At 38.4% G+C, this 17,500-nt stretch overlaps 1 protein-coding gene and 3 long non-coding RNA genes across 11 annotated transcripts in view; 1 reads left to right on the top strand and 3 right to left on the bottom strand.

Annotated features, from left to right (window-relative positions):
- The window catches only part of LOC126982239 (uncharacterized), a 1,917-nt gene extending 118 nt beyond the window's left edge, over positions 1-1,799 (bottom strand). The window contains exons 1-2 of one of the 2 annotated variants that reach the window (XR_007734878.1): positions 379-1,799; positions 1-210 (exon numbers count right to left, since the gene is read on the bottom strand). The exon at positions 1-210 is cut by the window's left edge and continues 118 nt beyond it. This is a non-coding gene — a long non-coding RNA (uncharacterized LOC126982239). The remainder of the gene's footprint in view (positions 211-378) is intronic. The other variant, XR_007734877.1, reaches the window with a different exon arrangement.
- Positions 1,800-2,234: 435 nt separating this feature from the next.
- LOC126982236 (ornithine aminotransferase, mitochondrial-like) lies at positions 2,235-16,252 on the bottom strand. The gene is made up of 9 exons (XM_050834182.1): positions 16,058-16,252; positions 13,421-13,655; positions 12,290-12,514; positions 10,489-10,712; positions 9,880-9,973; positions 9,270-9,427; positions 8,220-8,312; positions 3,740-3,899; positions 2,235-3,073 (listed from the first exon to the last, which is right to left on the bottom strand). The coding sequence occupies exons 2-9, from the start codon at positions 13,653-13,655 to the stop codon at positions 2,913-2,915; spliced, it is 1,350 nt and encodes a 449-aa protein (XP_050690139.1). The 5' UTR covers positions 16,058-16,252; the 3' UTR covers positions 2,235-2,912.
- LOC126982237 (uncharacterized) lies at positions 3,908-8,208 on the bottom strand. 7 transcript variants are annotated; one of them, XR_007734869.1, is made up of 5 exons: positions 7,572-8,208; positions 6,214-6,761; positions 5,497-6,050; positions 4,347-4,841; positions 3,908-4,181 (listed from the first exon to the last, which is right to left on the bottom strand). It is a non-coding gene; the product is annotated as an uncharacterized LOC126982237 (long non-coding RNA). The 7 variants fall into 7 exon arrangements; XR_007734874.1 differs by having other exon boundaries at positions 4,507-4,841; XR_007734871.1 differs by lacking the exon at positions 3,908-4,181 and having other exon boundaries at positions 4,607-4,841; positions 6,214-6,309; positions 6,470-6,761; positions 7,572-8,194.
- LOC126982238 (uncharacterized) lies at positions 5,830-7,034 on the top strand. The gene is made up of 3 exons (XR_007734876.1): positions 5,830-5,918; positions 6,082-6,561; positions 6,887-7,034. It is a non-coding gene; the product is annotated as an uncharacterized LOC126982238 (long non-coding RNA).
- Positions 16,253-17,500: the final 1,248 nt, after the last annotated feature.

Raw genomic sequence — 17,500 nt, 5'->3', positions numbered from 1 at the left:
AAGTTATGTTATTTCAGCCCAAACATCACATCCTTCCTTCCTTCTTTCCTTTGCATTCTTTCTTTCATTGTATACATAACTTCATTTTCATATAGGTAACTTATTTTACTGTAGGTCTTTTGGGTTATTTTAAATTTGGACATAACTTAATTTTCTTTACGCTCAAAACTACACAAAAAGTTATGTTATTTCAGCCCAAACATCACCTTCCTTCCTTCCTTCCTTTGCATTCTTTCATTGTATACATAACTTCATTTTCATATAGGTAACTTATTTTACTGTAGGTCTTTTGGGTAACTTTAAATATGGACATAACTTAATTTTCTTTACGCTCAAAACTAGAGACAAAAAGTTATGTTATTTCAGCCCGAACATCACCTCCTTCCTTCCTTCCTTCCTTTGCATTCTTTCATTGTATACATAACTTCATTTTTCATTGCATTTCCTTGGACTTACTGAATTCTGCTGTTTCGTGGTCTTGTAATTTCCCTCCTTACAGAATTATTGTATTTTAAAACCATGATTCAGAAGACCTATAATTTTTTGGATAACTGGGATTACCTGTTGACATGAATCCAAGCTGTGGGAATTTACAAACCAATGGACTTAGATTTCTACAATACAAATACTACAATACACTACCTACAATACATTACATATTACATTAACAGATTTCTACAATACAGATACATTCTACAATACACTCTCTACAATACATTTCAGACAACAGATTTCTACAATACAAATACATTCTACAATACACTACCTACAATACATTACAGACAACAGATTTCTACAATACAAATACATTCTACAATACATTACAAACAACAGATTTCTGCAATACAAATACATTCTACAATACATTACAAACAACAGATTTCTACAATACAGATACATTCTACAATACACTCTCTACAATACATTACAGACAACAGATTTCTACAATACAAATACATTCTACAATACACTCTCTACAATACATTACAGACAACAGATTTCTACAATACAGATACATTCTACAATACATTACAAAGAACAGATTTCTACAATACAAATACATTCTACAATACATTACAAACAACAGATTTCTACAACAGATACATTCTACAATACAGTACCTACAATACATTACAAACTACAATACCTTACTTTACAACAATTGCTACAACTTTCTACAATACAAGAGCACATAAAAAGCAAAACTAGGCCTACTTTACATCTGCCTACGTGGGGTAACGACCTGAATTTACCTTAACGAGCTTGAGGCCTGATATTCTCCTAAGGTAAGGTAAGGACAGGTAAGGTAAGGTGAGGTTAGATTCTGTCGTTTCTTCTTCTTCTTCTTTTTCTTCTTTGTTGTCTTCTTCATTGTCTTCTGTGAATGGTGAGTTATTTTATGCTTTAGAGGTCATCCCATACACACACACACACGCACACACACAAATCTACAAATTATTGCGCAAAACTGAAGAAGTAGACGACGAGGCGTTACCAATAAAAGAAGAACTTACCACCAGGAACACACGAGGACACAGTAAATAATTGAGGAAGGGAAGATGCTTGAGAGACAAAGAAATATAGCTTCCCGCAAAGAAGTATAGAGTTTTGGAACAGACTAAATGAAGATGTAGTATCTGTGAGAAGTGTGCAAAGCTTTAACCCGGTAGCAGTGACGGGCCAAATTTGTGGCTTTACCGTGTAGCAGTGATGGGCCAAATTTGTGGCTTTACCGTGTAGCAGTGACGGGCCAAATTTGTGGCTTTACCGTGTAGCAGTGACGGGCCAAATTTGTGGCTTTACCGCAGTAAATGACGCCAAATTTGTGGCTTTACCGTGTAGCAGCGCCGGGCCAAATTTGTGTCTTTACCGTGTAGCAGTGACGGGCCAAATTTGTGGCTTTACCGTGTAGCAGCGACGGGCCAAATTTGTGCCATGAAATAACCCCCCAAAAATAGATGATACATAATCTGATCACAAATGCTTTGATATATATTATGAAATGGTTTGTGTGAGGGGTGATTTTTCTCATTTTTCTCGCTTGGAGGGACCATTAAGAAACATGATCCCCGCTGCTACCGGGTTAAGGAAAAGTTGGATAAATGCAGATACGGAGACGGGACCAAACAAGCGTAAGGCCCAGGCCCTCTAAAACTACAACTAGGTAAATACATGAAAAAAAAAAAAAAAAAAAAAAAAATAGGGAAGGCATAGGAGAAAATTAAATATACAAAAACATACAAAAAAGAGATTTATTTTGTTTACACGATTCTGTAGCGACGAATTGATGACATTTATAATTGAAGGTCTTTTTAAATTTATACACGGAAGAAATATAGAGAGCCATATTCATTTTTGCATCTATATTTTTTTTTGCTATCTTACCATTTTCTTTCTTCTTTCTTTGTTAACTATCTTATTTAACATCATTTTTCTTCTTTGTATTTTCAACTTAACATCTATTATTTCTTTCTTTATTTCCTAGCTAATTTAACATTCTCTTAAAATTTCTTCTTCGTCGTCTTACATAATAAAATCCCTCTTTTCTTAACATCATCCGTCTCTTCACCCATCAACACCACTTTCACCCGCCCACCCAATCACCCAGACAGCGATAGTAAGATCCGGTCATCCATGTAAATCTATGTAAATCTGTTTCCTTAAGTCATCCATCTCTTCCCTCATCATCCACCCAATCACCCAGACAGCAATAGTAAGATCCGGTCATCCATGTAAATCTATGTAAATCTGTTTCCTTAAGTCATCCATCTCTTCCCTCATCATCCACCCAATCACCCTGCCAGCAATAGTAAGATCCGGTCATCCATGTAAATCTATGTAAATCTGTTTCCTTAAGTCATCCATCTCTTCCCTCATCATCCACTCACTCACCCAGTCACTCATCCAGTCCCTCACAGGCTCTCCACAGTCTTCTGGATGATGTGGACGCACTCTTCTATTTGCTCCTCTGTGATGGTCAGCGGCGGGGCGAAGCGGATGATGTCCCCGTGTGTTGGTTTGGCCAATAATCCATTTTCCTTCAGCCGCAGACACACCTCCCATGCGTCGAACTCTGGCGGATGACGGATGGCGGATTAGATGGATGATGGGGTTTGGGAGAGGTTGAGGATTTTTTTTTTTTTTTACAAGGGCACAAAAAAAAGGAAACAATAATAAAAAAAAAAAATAAAACCTCGCTACTTGTTGTTCCTAAAAAAAGAATCCAAAGAGGTGGCCGAAAGAGAGGTCAATTTCGGGAGGAGAGGTTGAGGATGGATATGGATGACAGAATGAGACTTAATACAACCAACTTCAAGCGACTTTTCTCTCCGTTCACACTTTTAAACACTCTTCCTCCCTTCCACACACACTTGCCCTAAACACACTCTTACCCCCTTCCTTTCCTTTCCTTATTCAATCATTCCTCTTCCTTCTTTTCCTCCTCTTACACTCTCATTCTCCTTTCTCACACTCCCTTCCTTCCTTCCTTTCCTACCCTTCCTTCCTTCTCTTTCAATCTCATTCATTCTAATTTCTCACACTCCCTTCCTTCCTTCCTTTCCTACTCTTCCTTCCTTCCCTTCCAATCTCATTCTAATTTCTCACACTCCCATCCTTCCTTCCTTCCTGCTATGTTCTCCCTTCCTCCTATTCCTTCTCCTCCTTCCATCCTTCCGTTAACATAATTATCACCCTTTTCTACCCCCTTTCTCCCTCTCTAACACACGCCAAAACTCACTCTTATTGATCACTATGGCGTTGAGCAGCCCCTTCCCTCGCACGATGGACACCACCTCCTTGGGCAGCGTGTTCAGCTCAGCGCGCAGGACCTGACCCATCCTCTCAGCGTTCTCGGCAAGCTTCTCCTCCTCCATCACCCGCAGCGCTGCCATGCCGACCTGGAGGAAGGGAGAGAGGGTGAGGAGGAGGGAGGGATGGAGAGGAGGAGGGTAAGGGAGGAGAGAGAGGTGGGAGAGGGGGAGAGTGAAGTTGATGTTTTAACAGAATGAGAGAAAGGAAGGAAGGAAAGAACAAGAGAAATAGAGGAAGAGAGGGAGAGAAGGAAAAGTTAGCAAATATAGAGAAGAGGAAAGAAGAGGAGAGGAGAGAAGGTAAAAGAGAGAGAGAGAGGAAGAAGTGGAACAGCACAGATATTCAGGTATAAATCAACAAAGAATGACCTCACTTTGTTGTATAGAAAGTCTCAATAGTAAGGAAGCATATATGAATTTTCTGAGTCAAGACCTATAGTGACTGTTTGGGGTTTTGTTAGGTTAGGTTAAGTTTAGGGTATCTTCAAACACATGATAGCCAGCACCTTATGGTATAAATCAACAAAGAATGACCTCACTTTGTTGTATAGAAAGTCTCATTAGTAAGGAAGCATATATGAATTTTCTGAGTCAAGACCTATAGTGACTGTTTGGGGTTTTGTTAGGTTAAATTTAGGGTATCTTCAAACACATGATAGCCAGCACCTTATGGTATAAATCAACAAAGAATGACCTCACTTTGTTGTATAGAAAGTCTCATTAGTAAGGAAGCATATATGAATTTTCTGAGTCAAGACCTATAGTGACTGTTTGGGGTTTTGTTAGGTTAGGTTAGGTTAGGTTAAGTTTAGGGTATCTTCAAACACATGATAGCCAGCGACTTATGGTATAAATCAACAAAGAATGACCTCACTTTGTTGTATAGAAAGTCTCATTAGTAAGGAAGCATATATGAATTTTCTGAGTCAAGACCTATAGTGACTGTTTGGGGTTTTGTTAGGTTAAGTTTAGGGTATCTTCAAACACATGACAGCCAGCACCTTATGGTATAAATCAACAAAGAATGACCTCACTTTGTAGTATAGAAAGTCTCATTAGTAAGGAAGCATATATGAATTTTCTGAGTCAAGACCTATAGTGACTGCTTGGGATTTTGTTAGGTTAGGTTAGGTTAAGTTTAGGGTATCTTCAAACACATGACAGCCAGCACCTTATGGTATAAATCAACAAAGAATGACCTCACTTTGTTGTATAGAAAGTCTCATTAGTAAGGAAGCATATATGAATTTTCTGAGTCAAGACCTATAGTGATTGTTTGGGGTTTTGTTAGGTTAAGTTTAGGGTATCTTCAAACACATGATAGCCAGCGACTTATGGTATAAATCAACAAAGAATGACCTCACTTTGTTGTATAGAAAGTCTCATTAGTAAGGAAGCATATATGAATTTTCTGAGTCAAGACCTGTAGTGACTGTTTGGGGTTTTGTTAGGTTAAGTTTAGGGTATCTTCAAACACATGACAGCCAGCACCTTATGGTATAAATCAACAAAGAATGACCTCACTTTGTAGTATAGAAAGTCTCATTAGTAAGGAAGCATATATGAATTTTCTGAGTCAAGACCTATAGTGACTGCTTGGGATTTTGTTAGGTTAGGTTAAGTTTAGGGTATCTTCAAACACATGACAGCCAGCACCTTATGGTATAAATCAACAAAGAATGACCTCACTTTGTTGTATAGAAAGTCTCATTAGTAAGGAAGCATATATGAATTTTCTGAGTCAAGACCTATAGTGACTGTTTGGGGTTTTGTTAGGTTAGGTTAGGTTAAGTTTAGGGTATCTTCAAACACATGATAGCCAGCACCTTATGGTATAAATCAACAAAGAATGACCTCACTTTGTTGTATAGAAAGTCTCATTAGTAAGGAAGCATATATGAATTTTCTGAGTCAAGACCTATAGTGACTGTTTGGGGTTTTGTTAGGTTAGGTTTAGGGTATCTTCAAACACATGACAGCCAGCACCTTATGGTATAAATCAACAAAGAATGACCTCACTTTGTTGTATAGAAAGTCTCATTAGTAAGGAACCATAGATGAATTTTCTGAGTCAAGACCTATAGTGACTGTTTGGGGTTTTGTTAGGTTAAGTTTAGGGTATCTTCAAACACATGATAGCCAGCACCTTATGGTATAAATCAACAAAGAATGACCTCACTTTGTTGTATAGAAAGTCTCATTAGTAAGGAAGCATATATGAATTTTCTGAGTCAAGACCTATAGTGACTGTTTGGGTTTGTTAGGTTAGGTTAAGTTTAGGGTATCTTCAAACACATGACAGCCAGCACCTTATGGTATAAATCAACAAAGAATGACCTCACTTTGTTGTATAGAAAGTCTCATTAGTAAGGAAGCATATATGAATTTTCTGAGTCAAGACCTATAGTAACTGTTTGGGGTTTTGTTAGGTTAAGTTTAGGGTATCTTCAAACACATGATAGCCAGCACCTTATGGTATAAATCAACAAAGAATGACCTCACTTTGTTGTATAGAAAGTCTCATTAGTAAGGAAGCATATATGAATTTTCTGAGTCAGGACCTATAGTAACTGTTTGGGGTTTTGTTAGGTTAAGTTTAGGGTATCTTCAAACACATGACAGCCAGCACCTTATGGTATAAATCAACAAAGAATGACCTCACTTTGTTGTATAGAAAGTCTCATTAGTAAGGAAGCATATATGAATTTTCTGAGTCAAGACCTATAGTAACTGTTTGGGGTTTTGTTAGGTTAAGTTTAGGGTATCTTCAAACACATGACAGCCAGCACCTTATGGTATAAATCAACAAAGAATGACCTCACTTTGTTGCATAGAAAGTCTCATTAGTAAGGAAGCATATATGAATTTTCTGAGTCAAGACCTATAGTGACTGTTTGGGGTTTTGTTAGGTTAAGTTTAGGGTATCTTCAAACACATGATAGCCAGCACCTTATGGTATAAATAAACAAAGAATGACCTCACTTTGTTGCATAGAAAGTCTCATTAGTAAGAAAGCATATATGAATTTTCTGAGTCAAGACCTATAGTGACTGTTTGGGGTTTTGTTAGGTTAGGTTAAGTTTAGGGTATCTTCAAACACATGATAGCCAGCACCTTATGGTATAAATCAACAAAGAATGACCTCACTTTGTTGTATAGAAAGTCTCATTAGTAAGGAAGCATATATGAATTTTCTGAGTCAAGACCTATAGTGACTGTTTGGGGTTTTGTTAGGTTAAGTTTAGGGAATCTTCAAACACATGATAGCCAGCACCTTATGGTATAAATCAACAAAGAATGACCTCACTTTGTTGTATAGAAAGTCTCATTAGTAAGGAAGCATATATGAATTTTCTGAGTCAAGACCCATAGTGACTGTTTGGGGTTTTGTTAGGTTAAGTTTAGGGTATCTTCAAACACATGATAGCCAGCACCTTATGGTATAAATCAACAAAGAATGACCTCACTTTGTTGTTTAGAAAGTCTCATTTGTAAGGAAGCATATATGAATTTTCTGAGTCAGGACCTATAGTAACTGTTTGGGGTTTTGTTAGGTTAGGTTAAGTTTAGGGTATCTTCAAACACATGATAGCCAGCACCTTATGGTATAAATCAAGAAAGAATGACCTCACTTTGTTGTTTAGAAAGTCTCATTTGTAAGGAAGCATATATGAATTTTCTGAGTCAAGACCCATAGTGACTGTTTGGGGTTTTGTTAGGTTAAGTTTAGGGAATCTTCAAACACATGATAGCCAGCACCTTATGGTATAAATCAACAAAGAATGACCTCACTTTGTTGTATAGAAAGTCTCATTAGTAAGGAAGCATATATGAATTTTCTGAGTCAAGACCTATAGTGACTGTTTGGGGTTTTGTTAGGTTAAGTTTAGGGTATCTTCAAACACATGACAGCCAGCACCTTATGGTATAAATCAACAAAGAATGACCTCACTTTGTTGTATAGAAAGTCTTATTAGTAAGGAAGCATATATGAATTTTCTGAGTCGAGACCTATAGTAACTGTTTGGGGTTTTGTGAGGTTAGGTTAGGTTAAGTTTAGGGTATCTTCAAACACATGACAGCCAGCACCTTATGGTATAAATCAACAAAGAATGACCTCACTTTGTTGTATAGAAAGTCTCATTAGTAAGGAACCATATATGAATTTTCTGAGTCAAGACGTATAGTGACTGTTTGGGGTTTTGTTAGGTTAAGTTTAGGGTACCTTCAAACACATGATAGCCAGCACCTTATGGTATAAATCAACAAAGAATGACCTCACTTTGTTGTATAGAAAGTCTCATTAGTAAGGAAGCATATATGAATTTTCTGAGTCAAGACCAAGAAACATGATCCCCGCTGCTGCCAGGTAAGTATGGTGGGCAGGTAGGGGTTAACGAGCCTCACCTTGCAGGCCAGAGGGTTGCCGCCGTAGGTAGAGCCGTGTTCACCTGGCCGGATCACCATCATCACCGGGTCGTCAGCAAGCACCGCCGACACCTGAGAGGAGTAGAACAGGTGAGTGGGTGTGGGAAAAAATCAAATAATTACAGAAAAGTAGAAAACGAAAATACGAAACAAAAGATATGATAGAGAAATATATGGAAAACAAGAGAAATAGGGATTGTAACACTCAACCACCAATACCCTTATATAAAAAAACATACAAAAAATATAGAAAAAAAAGAATTTGAACCCCACAAAAGATGAACAAATAAAAATGAATAAAATAATCCCACCCAAAATTGACGAAACAAATAAATATACACAAATAATAAAGAAATGAATAGCTCTTAAAAAAAAAAACTTAATAAACAGACAATTAAAAAATTAACTAAAAAATACATAAACATAAATAGCAATACAAATAAACAAACAATTCAAAACAAAACAAAAAATGACTTCAAACAAATACGCCAACATACACAAAAATATACCACAGGAACACAAAGAAATACATAAATACATAGAAAAACATAAATACAAGTAAATAATCTCAATCATAAATAGTAATACAAATAAACAAACAATTCAAAACAAAACGAAAAATAACTTCAAACAAATAAATCAACATACAAAAAAATATGACAGGAACACAAAGAAATACATAAATACATAGAAAAACATAAATACAAGTAAATAATCTCAATCATAAATAGCAATACAAATAAACAAACAATTCAAAACAAAACAAAAAATAACTTCAAACAAATACATCAACATACACAAAAATATACCACAGGAACACAAGGAAATACATAAATACATAGAAAAACATAAATACAAGTAAATAATCTCAATCATAAATAGCAATACAAATAAACAAACAATTCAAAACAAAACAAAAAATAACTTTAAAAAAAATACGCCAACATGCACAAAAATATACCACAGGAACACAAAGAAATACGTAAATACATAGAAAAACATAAATACAAGTAAACAGTCTCGTCTCACCGGGTACACGCCCCCGGACAGCGCCTTGCCCAGCAGCAGAAGGTCCGGCTTGACGCCCTCGTGGTCCACTGCCAGGCGCTTCCCGGTGCGTGCCAGGCCGGTCTGAACCTCATCCGCAATCCACAGTACATTATGACGGTCACACAGCTCACGGATGCCTGGCGATGGGGAATGAAGGTGGTGGTGGTGACGGTGGTAGGGGAGAGTAATTATATTGAAAACAGTGATGGTAGCAGATGAGACTTTAAATTTATTCACAGGACAGACGAACACTGAAAAAATTTAATAGATGTTTGTAAATGCATCAACGGGTTTAGATCAGGTTCTTGTACTGTAAACAAATGAAGTAGTGGTATTAATAGAACAGAAAACTAACATACATTTATCAAAAAGATGTAGACTATGAGGAGATTTAATAGAGGCTTTAAATGGGTTAAGAGGATTAATAATGGTGGTATAGATGAAATTTTGTATATGGAAATTTAATTATTTGATTAATTTGATAGGGACAGCCACATCCTTTCATACCCTCAACCACATCCTTCTGTCACAAAAAAATTAGTCACATCCTTATCCACCCACCCACACCCCTCTATACCCCGGTACACACCCCTGAGGTATCCGTCCTGGGGCACCACCACCCCTGCCTCCCCCTGGATGGGCTCCACCATGAACGCAGCCACAGTCGGGTCCGATATGGCCTCCTGCGGGAAAGAAATGGAGTTTAAGTAATAAAAAAAAGGATAGATGATTGATGAAAGGGTACATGAATAAGGAAACAAAATAAGAGGAAAGATGAATGATTGAAAGAAAAGTTAAATAGATAAAAAAAAGAAAGAAGGATAGATGATTGATAAAAGGTTACATGAATAAGGAAACAAAAAAAGAGGAAAGAAAGAAATGTTAAATATATAGAAAAAAGGATAGATGATTAATAAAAGGTTACATGAATAAGGAAACAAAAAAAGAGGAAAGAAAGAAATGTTAAATAGATAAAAAAAAGGATAGATGATTAATAAAAGGTTACATGAATAAGGAAACAAAAAAAGAGGAAAGAAAGAAATGTTAAATAGATAGAAAAAAGGATAGATGATTGATAAAAGGTTACATGAATAAGGAAACAAAAAAAGAGGAACGAAAGAAATGTTAAATAGATAGAAAAAAGGATAGATGATTAATAAAAGGTTACATGAATAAGGAAACAAAAACACCCACCCACCTCCAGCGCCTTCAGGTCATCATAGGGTATCAGCGAGAACCCCGGCATGTATGGACCGAAGCCTCCGTACGCCGTGGGGTCCGTGGAGGAGGAGATGGCGGAGAGCGTGCGGCCCCAGAAGTTGTTCCGCGCGAAGACAATTTTGGCCTGGTTGGGTGGGATGCCCTTCACCTCGTACCCCCATTTACGGGAGATCTTGCACGCTGTTTCACCCGCCTCCACGCCTGTTGGGGAGAAGCGGAGGTGGTGAGGGGGTGTTTGCGGAGGCGTGGAGGTGGGTGGTGGTATTAGCAATTCTTATATTAGATTGATTGATTGATTGATTGCTTATTGTTGCAAGTAAACAATAAAGGAGAAGGGAGGAACATGCCATCCCAACCCCCGGCAGGATAGAGTGATTAGTGAGGTTTATGAAAGGACATCAAGGGAAAAGAAAAAATATATGTAGACCCAAAGAGAGTCCCTCCAATCATTGTTTTATTTGTAGTTATTATCTTTTTCGTCTATGCCTATAACACCGGTAGGCTTGCTTGTGGGGCCTGGATGGTGTTTGGCCCAAGCCCGTCATGGCGCAGGCAAGTGTTTATAGTGGTGCCATCTTCTCATTTGTTACTTGTTATCTATTTTGTTTTGTTATTCGTCATGTGATTGATAAAAAAAAATTGTTTAGCCATAGAGATAAAAAAGTTCAAATTTAAGGTCAGTAAGTTTGACGAGCTGGATCTCTTGTTTCTAAATCCATGCTGTGTATCTTTTTTTTTTTCCCTTTGTACAGTAGCGGAAACAGCTTAGGGGCAAATGAGAACAACAACAACAACAACAACAAAACACACACACACACACACACAAAAAAAAAAAAAAAAAAAAAAAAAAAAAGACATAAGCCTGCTACACAATTTTGTCTTAATTATGCTCTGAAGAACCTAATTACCTAGTACTGATATTAATACTAATGGGCCTGTAATTACCCTCATTCTTAAAACTGGTGTAATGTAAGCCCTTTCATAGATTCAAATAATAATAATAACAATAATAATAATAATAATAATAATAATAATAATAATAATAACAATAATAATAATAGTTCAATCATTAAGGACAAAGCCATTCTGCAAGGACATGTTAAGCAAGGTTGTGAGATAACTCTTTATTTTTCTCTCTTTTGTTTTTGAGTGAAAGCAAAAAGCAACCCTTATCATATTTTGTTCCTAACCCAAAGGTGATAAGTATGTCTGGAGATAACACTGTCTCTCTCTCTCTCTCTCTCTCTCTCTCTCTCTCTCTCTCTCTCTCTCTCTCTCTCTCTCCCCTATCTTCATAAATTCAGGTCAACACTTTAGAGATCAAGATAACATGAAATATTTGTAACACTGATTCCTTCATTTGATAACAACCTTCCATCGCAACACACAGTAGTAGTTGTAGTAGTAGTGGTAGTAGTAGTAGTAGTATTGATAGTAGTAGTAGTAGTAGTAGTAGTAAAATGAGCCTTCTATCGCTTATCACAAGTAACCAATTTTCTTTCCTAGACTTTCTTAACCATTTGTGTAAAGTAAAACTGATGTAAGAAAAAAGTAAAGTTGTATTAATAAAAGTAGAAAGACAAATGTTTAGTATAAAAAGAAATACATATCAAACTGTATTAAAAAAAAACTCATAAACTCCACACAAATAAACTCTCAGTATCTATCAAAATAAAACAAATTCCCCCTTACCTTACCCTACATTTAACATCCACCCATCCCTCCCTTAACATATCCTTCCTTACCTTCCCTTACCTTAAAATCACCCCATGCCTCACCTGTGTTCATGGGCAGGAGCTTATCGTACCCAAACAGGCTCGTCACAAACTCTTCGTACTCTCCCAGCACATTGTTATAGAACGCCCGTGAGGTGAGGGTGAGCACTGACGCCTGGTCCTGCAGTGCCGCCAGAATCCTAGGGTGGCTGTGGCCCTGGTTGACAGCGGAATAGGCGCTCAAGAAGTCGTAGTATTTCTTGCCCTCGACGTCCCACATAAACACACCTGCGGGAGGGGGAATAGGTGTTAGGTGGATGGGGTGAGAGTGGAGTGGAGGGAAGGAGGGAATGGAGAGGGCGGAATGAGAGGGAAAGGAAAATAAATGTGGGAAAGGAAAGGAAAGGGAAGAGGGAAAAGAAAGGAAAGGAAAGGAAATGAACGAAAGAGGGAAAGGAAAGGGAGAGTGAAAGAAAGGTAAGGTAAGGTAAGGTAAGGTAAGGTAGGGTTAGGTAAGGTAGGGTAAGGCAAGGTAAGGTAAGGTAAGGTAAGGTAAGGCAAGGTAAGGCAAGGCAAGGCAAGGTAAGGCAAGGTAAGGTAAGGTAAGGCAATGTAGGGTAAGGTAAGGTAAGGCAGGGTAAGGTAAGGCAAGGCAAGGCAAGGCAAGGCAAGGCAAGGTAAGGTAAGGTAAGGTAAGGCAAGGCAGGGTTAGGTAAGGTAAGGTAAGCCAAGGCAAAGCAAGGTAGTGTAAGGTAGGGCAAGGTAAGGCAAGGCAAGGTAAGGTAAGGTAAGGCAAGGTAAGACAGTATAAAACAAAACAAAAAACAAGAGAAAAAAATAGAGAACATTGAAAAAAAAAAAGTAATTTCATCCTCCCAGGTCCCTGAGGTCACCCGTAACACCTAACAACGCAGAGTCTAATTAAGTCTCCGCCACACCTGATCTTCCATTATACTGAGGTGACCCCTTACTTAACACACACACACACACAAGGCCACCACGCCACACTACCTATTCCATCACTAAGCACACATATAAACAGCTTCATTATTACTTTTATCTACTTTCTACCCTTAATTACACCCTTATCTAACTTTAATTACAACTCTGTCACTAATTACACCGCTATCAACGCTAATTATACCGCTATCAACGCTACTTACACACATGTTCAACTTTAATCACCCCCCTCACCTTGCGCCCGGCTGATGGCCACGGGCAGCGGGTGATAGTTGTGCGCGCCGAACTTCGCCTCCCGCGCGATCACCTCGGGCGTGCTGAGGCCGGGCGTGGCGGGCGGGGCCTCCTGTGCCGCCGAGGACGCACCCGCAGCCACGGCGCCCCGGGTGGAGACGCCGCGACTCCCCGCCGACACTGCCTTCGCCGCCGCTACGCCCCGCCCCGCCCCCCTCCACGCCGCTGGGAACATCTGTGGAAGGAGGAAGGTTAGGAAGGAAAGAGGAGGAAAGGGAAGGGAAAGGAAAATAAATTTAAGATAAGACAAGGGAAGGGAGGGAAAGGGAATGGATGGAAGTGAGATTAAAAACATGAATACGGAGAATAACACACACACACACACACACACACACACACACACACACACCTGCCCTCCCCTCTCTAGGTAAATGGGTTCGACTACGGTCTACCTGTACAAAGGGGGGAGGGGGAGGAGGGGATAGGGAATGGTTGCGAAGACAGAGGTTAGAAAGTGAGACTGGCCACCAGCTGAAATAAAAACTGGTTCTCCCCACCTGTGCATTACCTAATCTTACCTTGGGGCTCAGGTGAACGGCGCGCCACAGCTGGGCTTAAGGGAATCTACTTTGTTATTAATTTAGTGATTATGAAATGTGGTGCGCAAGGCTTTCGAGTTCTGTTTAGTTGCTCAAAGAATATTTCAACACCTCTTATTCCAGTCTCTTACTCTGATCCTGGTGAGGTGAGATGGTAAGCACTGAACCTTTACGCTCAGCTCCATTATTACAAAGTGTGGTATTTAATTGTTGGTGTTTATATAGTTCTTCCCTCCTGGCTTTATTATCTCTCTCTCTCTCTCTCTCTCTCTCTCTCTCTCTCTCTCTCTCTCTCTCTCTCTCTCTCTCTCTTATCTTCTTTCTTTTTCTATTTCTTTTTTCCTTCTTTCTTTTCTTCTCTTCTCTCTCTATTTTCTATTTCTATTTCTTTTTTCCTTTTTTTTCTCTCCTTATCTTCTCTTTCTATCTTTTTTTATTTCTTTTTCCTTCTTTCTCCTCTTCTCTATCTTCTTTTTTTCTATTTCTTTTTCTCTTTCTCCATTTTAAAACGCTCTCTTTCTCCTATCTTCTCTCTTTTCTCTCTTTCTTTCTTCTTTCTTTCCATTTTAAAACTCCCTCTTTCTCCAATCTTCTTTATTTTCTTTCTTTCTTCTTTCTTTCCACATTGCAACCCCCTCTTTCTCCTATCTTCTTTCTTCTCTCTATCTCTTTCTTTCTCTCCACTGTAAAACTGAGATAAAACGAGAGAAAGACAAACGACAAGAAAACACGTAATAATATACATAAAAAACAACCTGCTCTCTCTCTCTCTCTCTCTCTCTCTCTCTGATGTTAGAGTTAAAAAATAGAAGAAGAATTTTTAGTAATCTCGTAATTAAGTAAAAATAAAATACCTGCGCCTCTACACTAAGGTAAGAATGTTATAGAAAGGCAAGGCGAGGGTAACAAGGACGAGTGAATGCTTACCCATCATCTCCTTCCTCACTGTAGGGTAAGCGTTGGGGTGGGAAAGGTAAGTTAAGGTTAGTGAATGATCTGACTATGAGTATTAAAGTAGGTGTGATTATGAATGTTAGAAGTACAATATGTTTATGATTAACACTAAAAATATAGTGTCTAATTAGTAACAGGTAAATTAAAGCTTACCTATCTCTTTCCTCTCTGTAGGGTAAGCGTTCAGGTGGGAAAGGTAAGTAGAATGTGTGATTATGAATGTTAGAAATAGAATATGTTTATGATTAACACTAAAAATATTGTGTCTAATTAGTAACAGGTAAATTAAAGCTTACCTATCTCTTTCCTCTCTGTAGGGTAAGCGTTGAGGTAAGTTTAGTGAATGATCTGACTACGAGTATTAAAGTAGGTGTGATTATGAATGTTAGAAATAGAATATGTTTATGATTATCACTAAAAACTGAATGTGTCTAATTAGTAACAGGTAAATTAATGCTGGTGGGAAATTCAAGTATTAAAGACAAATGTGTGATTATCAATGTTAGAAATAGATTAACGTGTATAATTAACACTAAAAATAGAATGTCAATTAGTAATGTACATATATAATGTAGAAATCTAATACGTGTTTGATATACTTATTTTTTTTTTCCAACAAAGGAGACAGCTCAAGGTCACAAAAAAAGAAACAATAAAAAAAGCCCGCTACTCGCTGCTCCTAAAAAGAATCCAAAGAGGTGGCCGAAAGAGGAACACTTAAAATAAAATAAAGAAATTAAAGAAAAAAACAAAAAACTATTACTTCCTTATCGATGTACAAATTGAAAACATATCAGATAATCCATGTATAAATGACAACTTTTTACTGTTCACATATTAATAACGCAATACAAACAATTAATGACAGTATGATAAGGAAGGGTCATCTATCTCCCGAATAAGAATCTATAATTAATCTGATACTAATACATTTATAACAACGGAAAATAATTATGCTTGGACATAACCTGAATTACCCTAAATATAATTACTGAAGCCAATCCTCTAATTAAACCTAACATATATTGCCTTACTTTCCATCTCTCTCTCTCTCTCTCTCTCTCTCTCTCTCTCACTCACTCACCTCAACGATACAGCAACAAAAAAAAAACAGATGAAACTGGACGAAAACCCAAATAGTGAACCCGTTGAAAAGAAGGGAAAAGTTTCGTTCAGTCTCTCACGGGGGAACTTTCCAATGTCAAGCCTCGCCTCAAGGTTACCGGGAGCACCAGAACACACAGCCTCCTTCTCTCACGTCTGGCGGATGACTGAAGGGGGTGTGAACTGGAGGCTGTGGTGTGATTGGTGGAGGGAGAGGAGCGGGTCATGGTGGTCAGGAGGAGGAGGAGGAGGAGGAAGAGGAGGAGGAGGAATAATTGCATGGTGATAACTGATATGATTTAGGAGGAAGAGGAGAGAAAGATGAAGAAGAGGAGGAAGAGGAAAGAGAAAAGAGAAGATAAGGAGGAGGAGGAGGAGGAGGAGGAAGAGGAAAAAAGTGATGCTGATAAGAAGATTCAGAAAAAGAAGAAGAAAAAGAAAGTAGGAAAATTTATAATGAAAAGATAATATGGAAGAGGAGGAAAAAGATGAAGATGAAGAGGAGGAGGAGGAAGAGGAGGAGGAGGAGGAGGAGGGTATGTAAAAGAATAGGAAGAAAATTAAAGAGAGGATGAAAAAGGGGAACAGAAGAAGGGAAGAAATGAAAGGAAGAAGAAGAAGAAGAAGAAGAAGAAGAAGAAGAAGAAGAGGAGGAGAGGTAGTTTAGTTTATGAGAAGGACAATAGGGAGGAGAGGGAGAGGAGGGAAGACATGAAGCAGAGGAGGAGGAGGAGGAGGAGGAGGAGGAGGTGTTGGCCCTAGTGACAGAAGTGCCTACATGGTGCCAACTCCGTCACCACCACCACCATCACCACCACCACTACTACTACTACTACTACTACTACTACTACTACTAACAACCTAACAATCTATAACAGTAGCAGTGGTAGTTACACAGTCTCTCTCTCTTTCTGTTTTCTTATACATATATGGAAGAAACGAGAGAGAGAGAGAGAGAGAGAGAGAGAGAGAGAGAGAGAGAGAGAGAGAGAGAGAGAGAGAGAGAGAGAGAGAGAACCTGTTGAGGAGGGTAGAGCAGCCAATTAAGAGGAGGAGGAGGAGGAGGAGGAGGGGTCGAACGTGGGCCAATCAGAAGCGAGATGGCGCGGGCGTGGCAGTGACCAACCCACAAGAAGAAGAAGAAGAAGAGGAAGATGATGATGCTTATGAGGTTGTTTGTATAGTCGTAGTAGTAGTAGTAGTAGTAGTTGTAGTAGTAGTAGTAATAGTAGTAGTACCAGAAAACAACAACAACAACAACAACAACAACACCTCAAGGTCACATTCCAAAGACTTGATCTGGAGATAAAAAAAAAAACCCAGACTTGAGAGAGAGAGAGAGAGAGAGAGAGAGAGAGAGAGAGAGAGAGAGAGAGAGAGAGAGAGAGAGAGAGAGAGAGAGAGAGAATAATAATATTTTCGA

Source organism: Eriocheir sinensis, chromosome 50, assembly GCF_024679095.1.
Source record: "Eriocheir sinensis breed Jianghai 21 chromosome 50, ASM2467909v1, whole genome shotgun sequence".
Taxonomy (NCBI): Eukaryota; Metazoa; Arthropoda; class Malacostraca; order Decapoda; family Varunidae; genus Eriocheir; species Eriocheir sinensis.
Note: the sequence above shows the minus strand (reverse complement) of the source record. Positions and strands in the feature narration are given on the sequence as shown.

Coding starts and splice junctions, on each gene's coding strand:
- LOC126982236 (XM_050834182.1), bottom strand. CDS start 13,655: ATGTTCCCAGCGGCGTGGAGGGGGGCGGGGCGGGGCGTAGCGGCGGCG. Junction 9,974..10,488: donor ATGACCTGAAGGCGCTGGAG/GTGGGTGGGTGT, acceptor TCTTTCCCGCAG/GAGGCCATATCGGACCCGAC. Junction 3,074..3,739: donor CGCCATAGTGATCAATAAGA/GTGAGTTTTGGC, acceptor GTCATCCGCCAG/AGTTCGACGCATGGGAGGTG.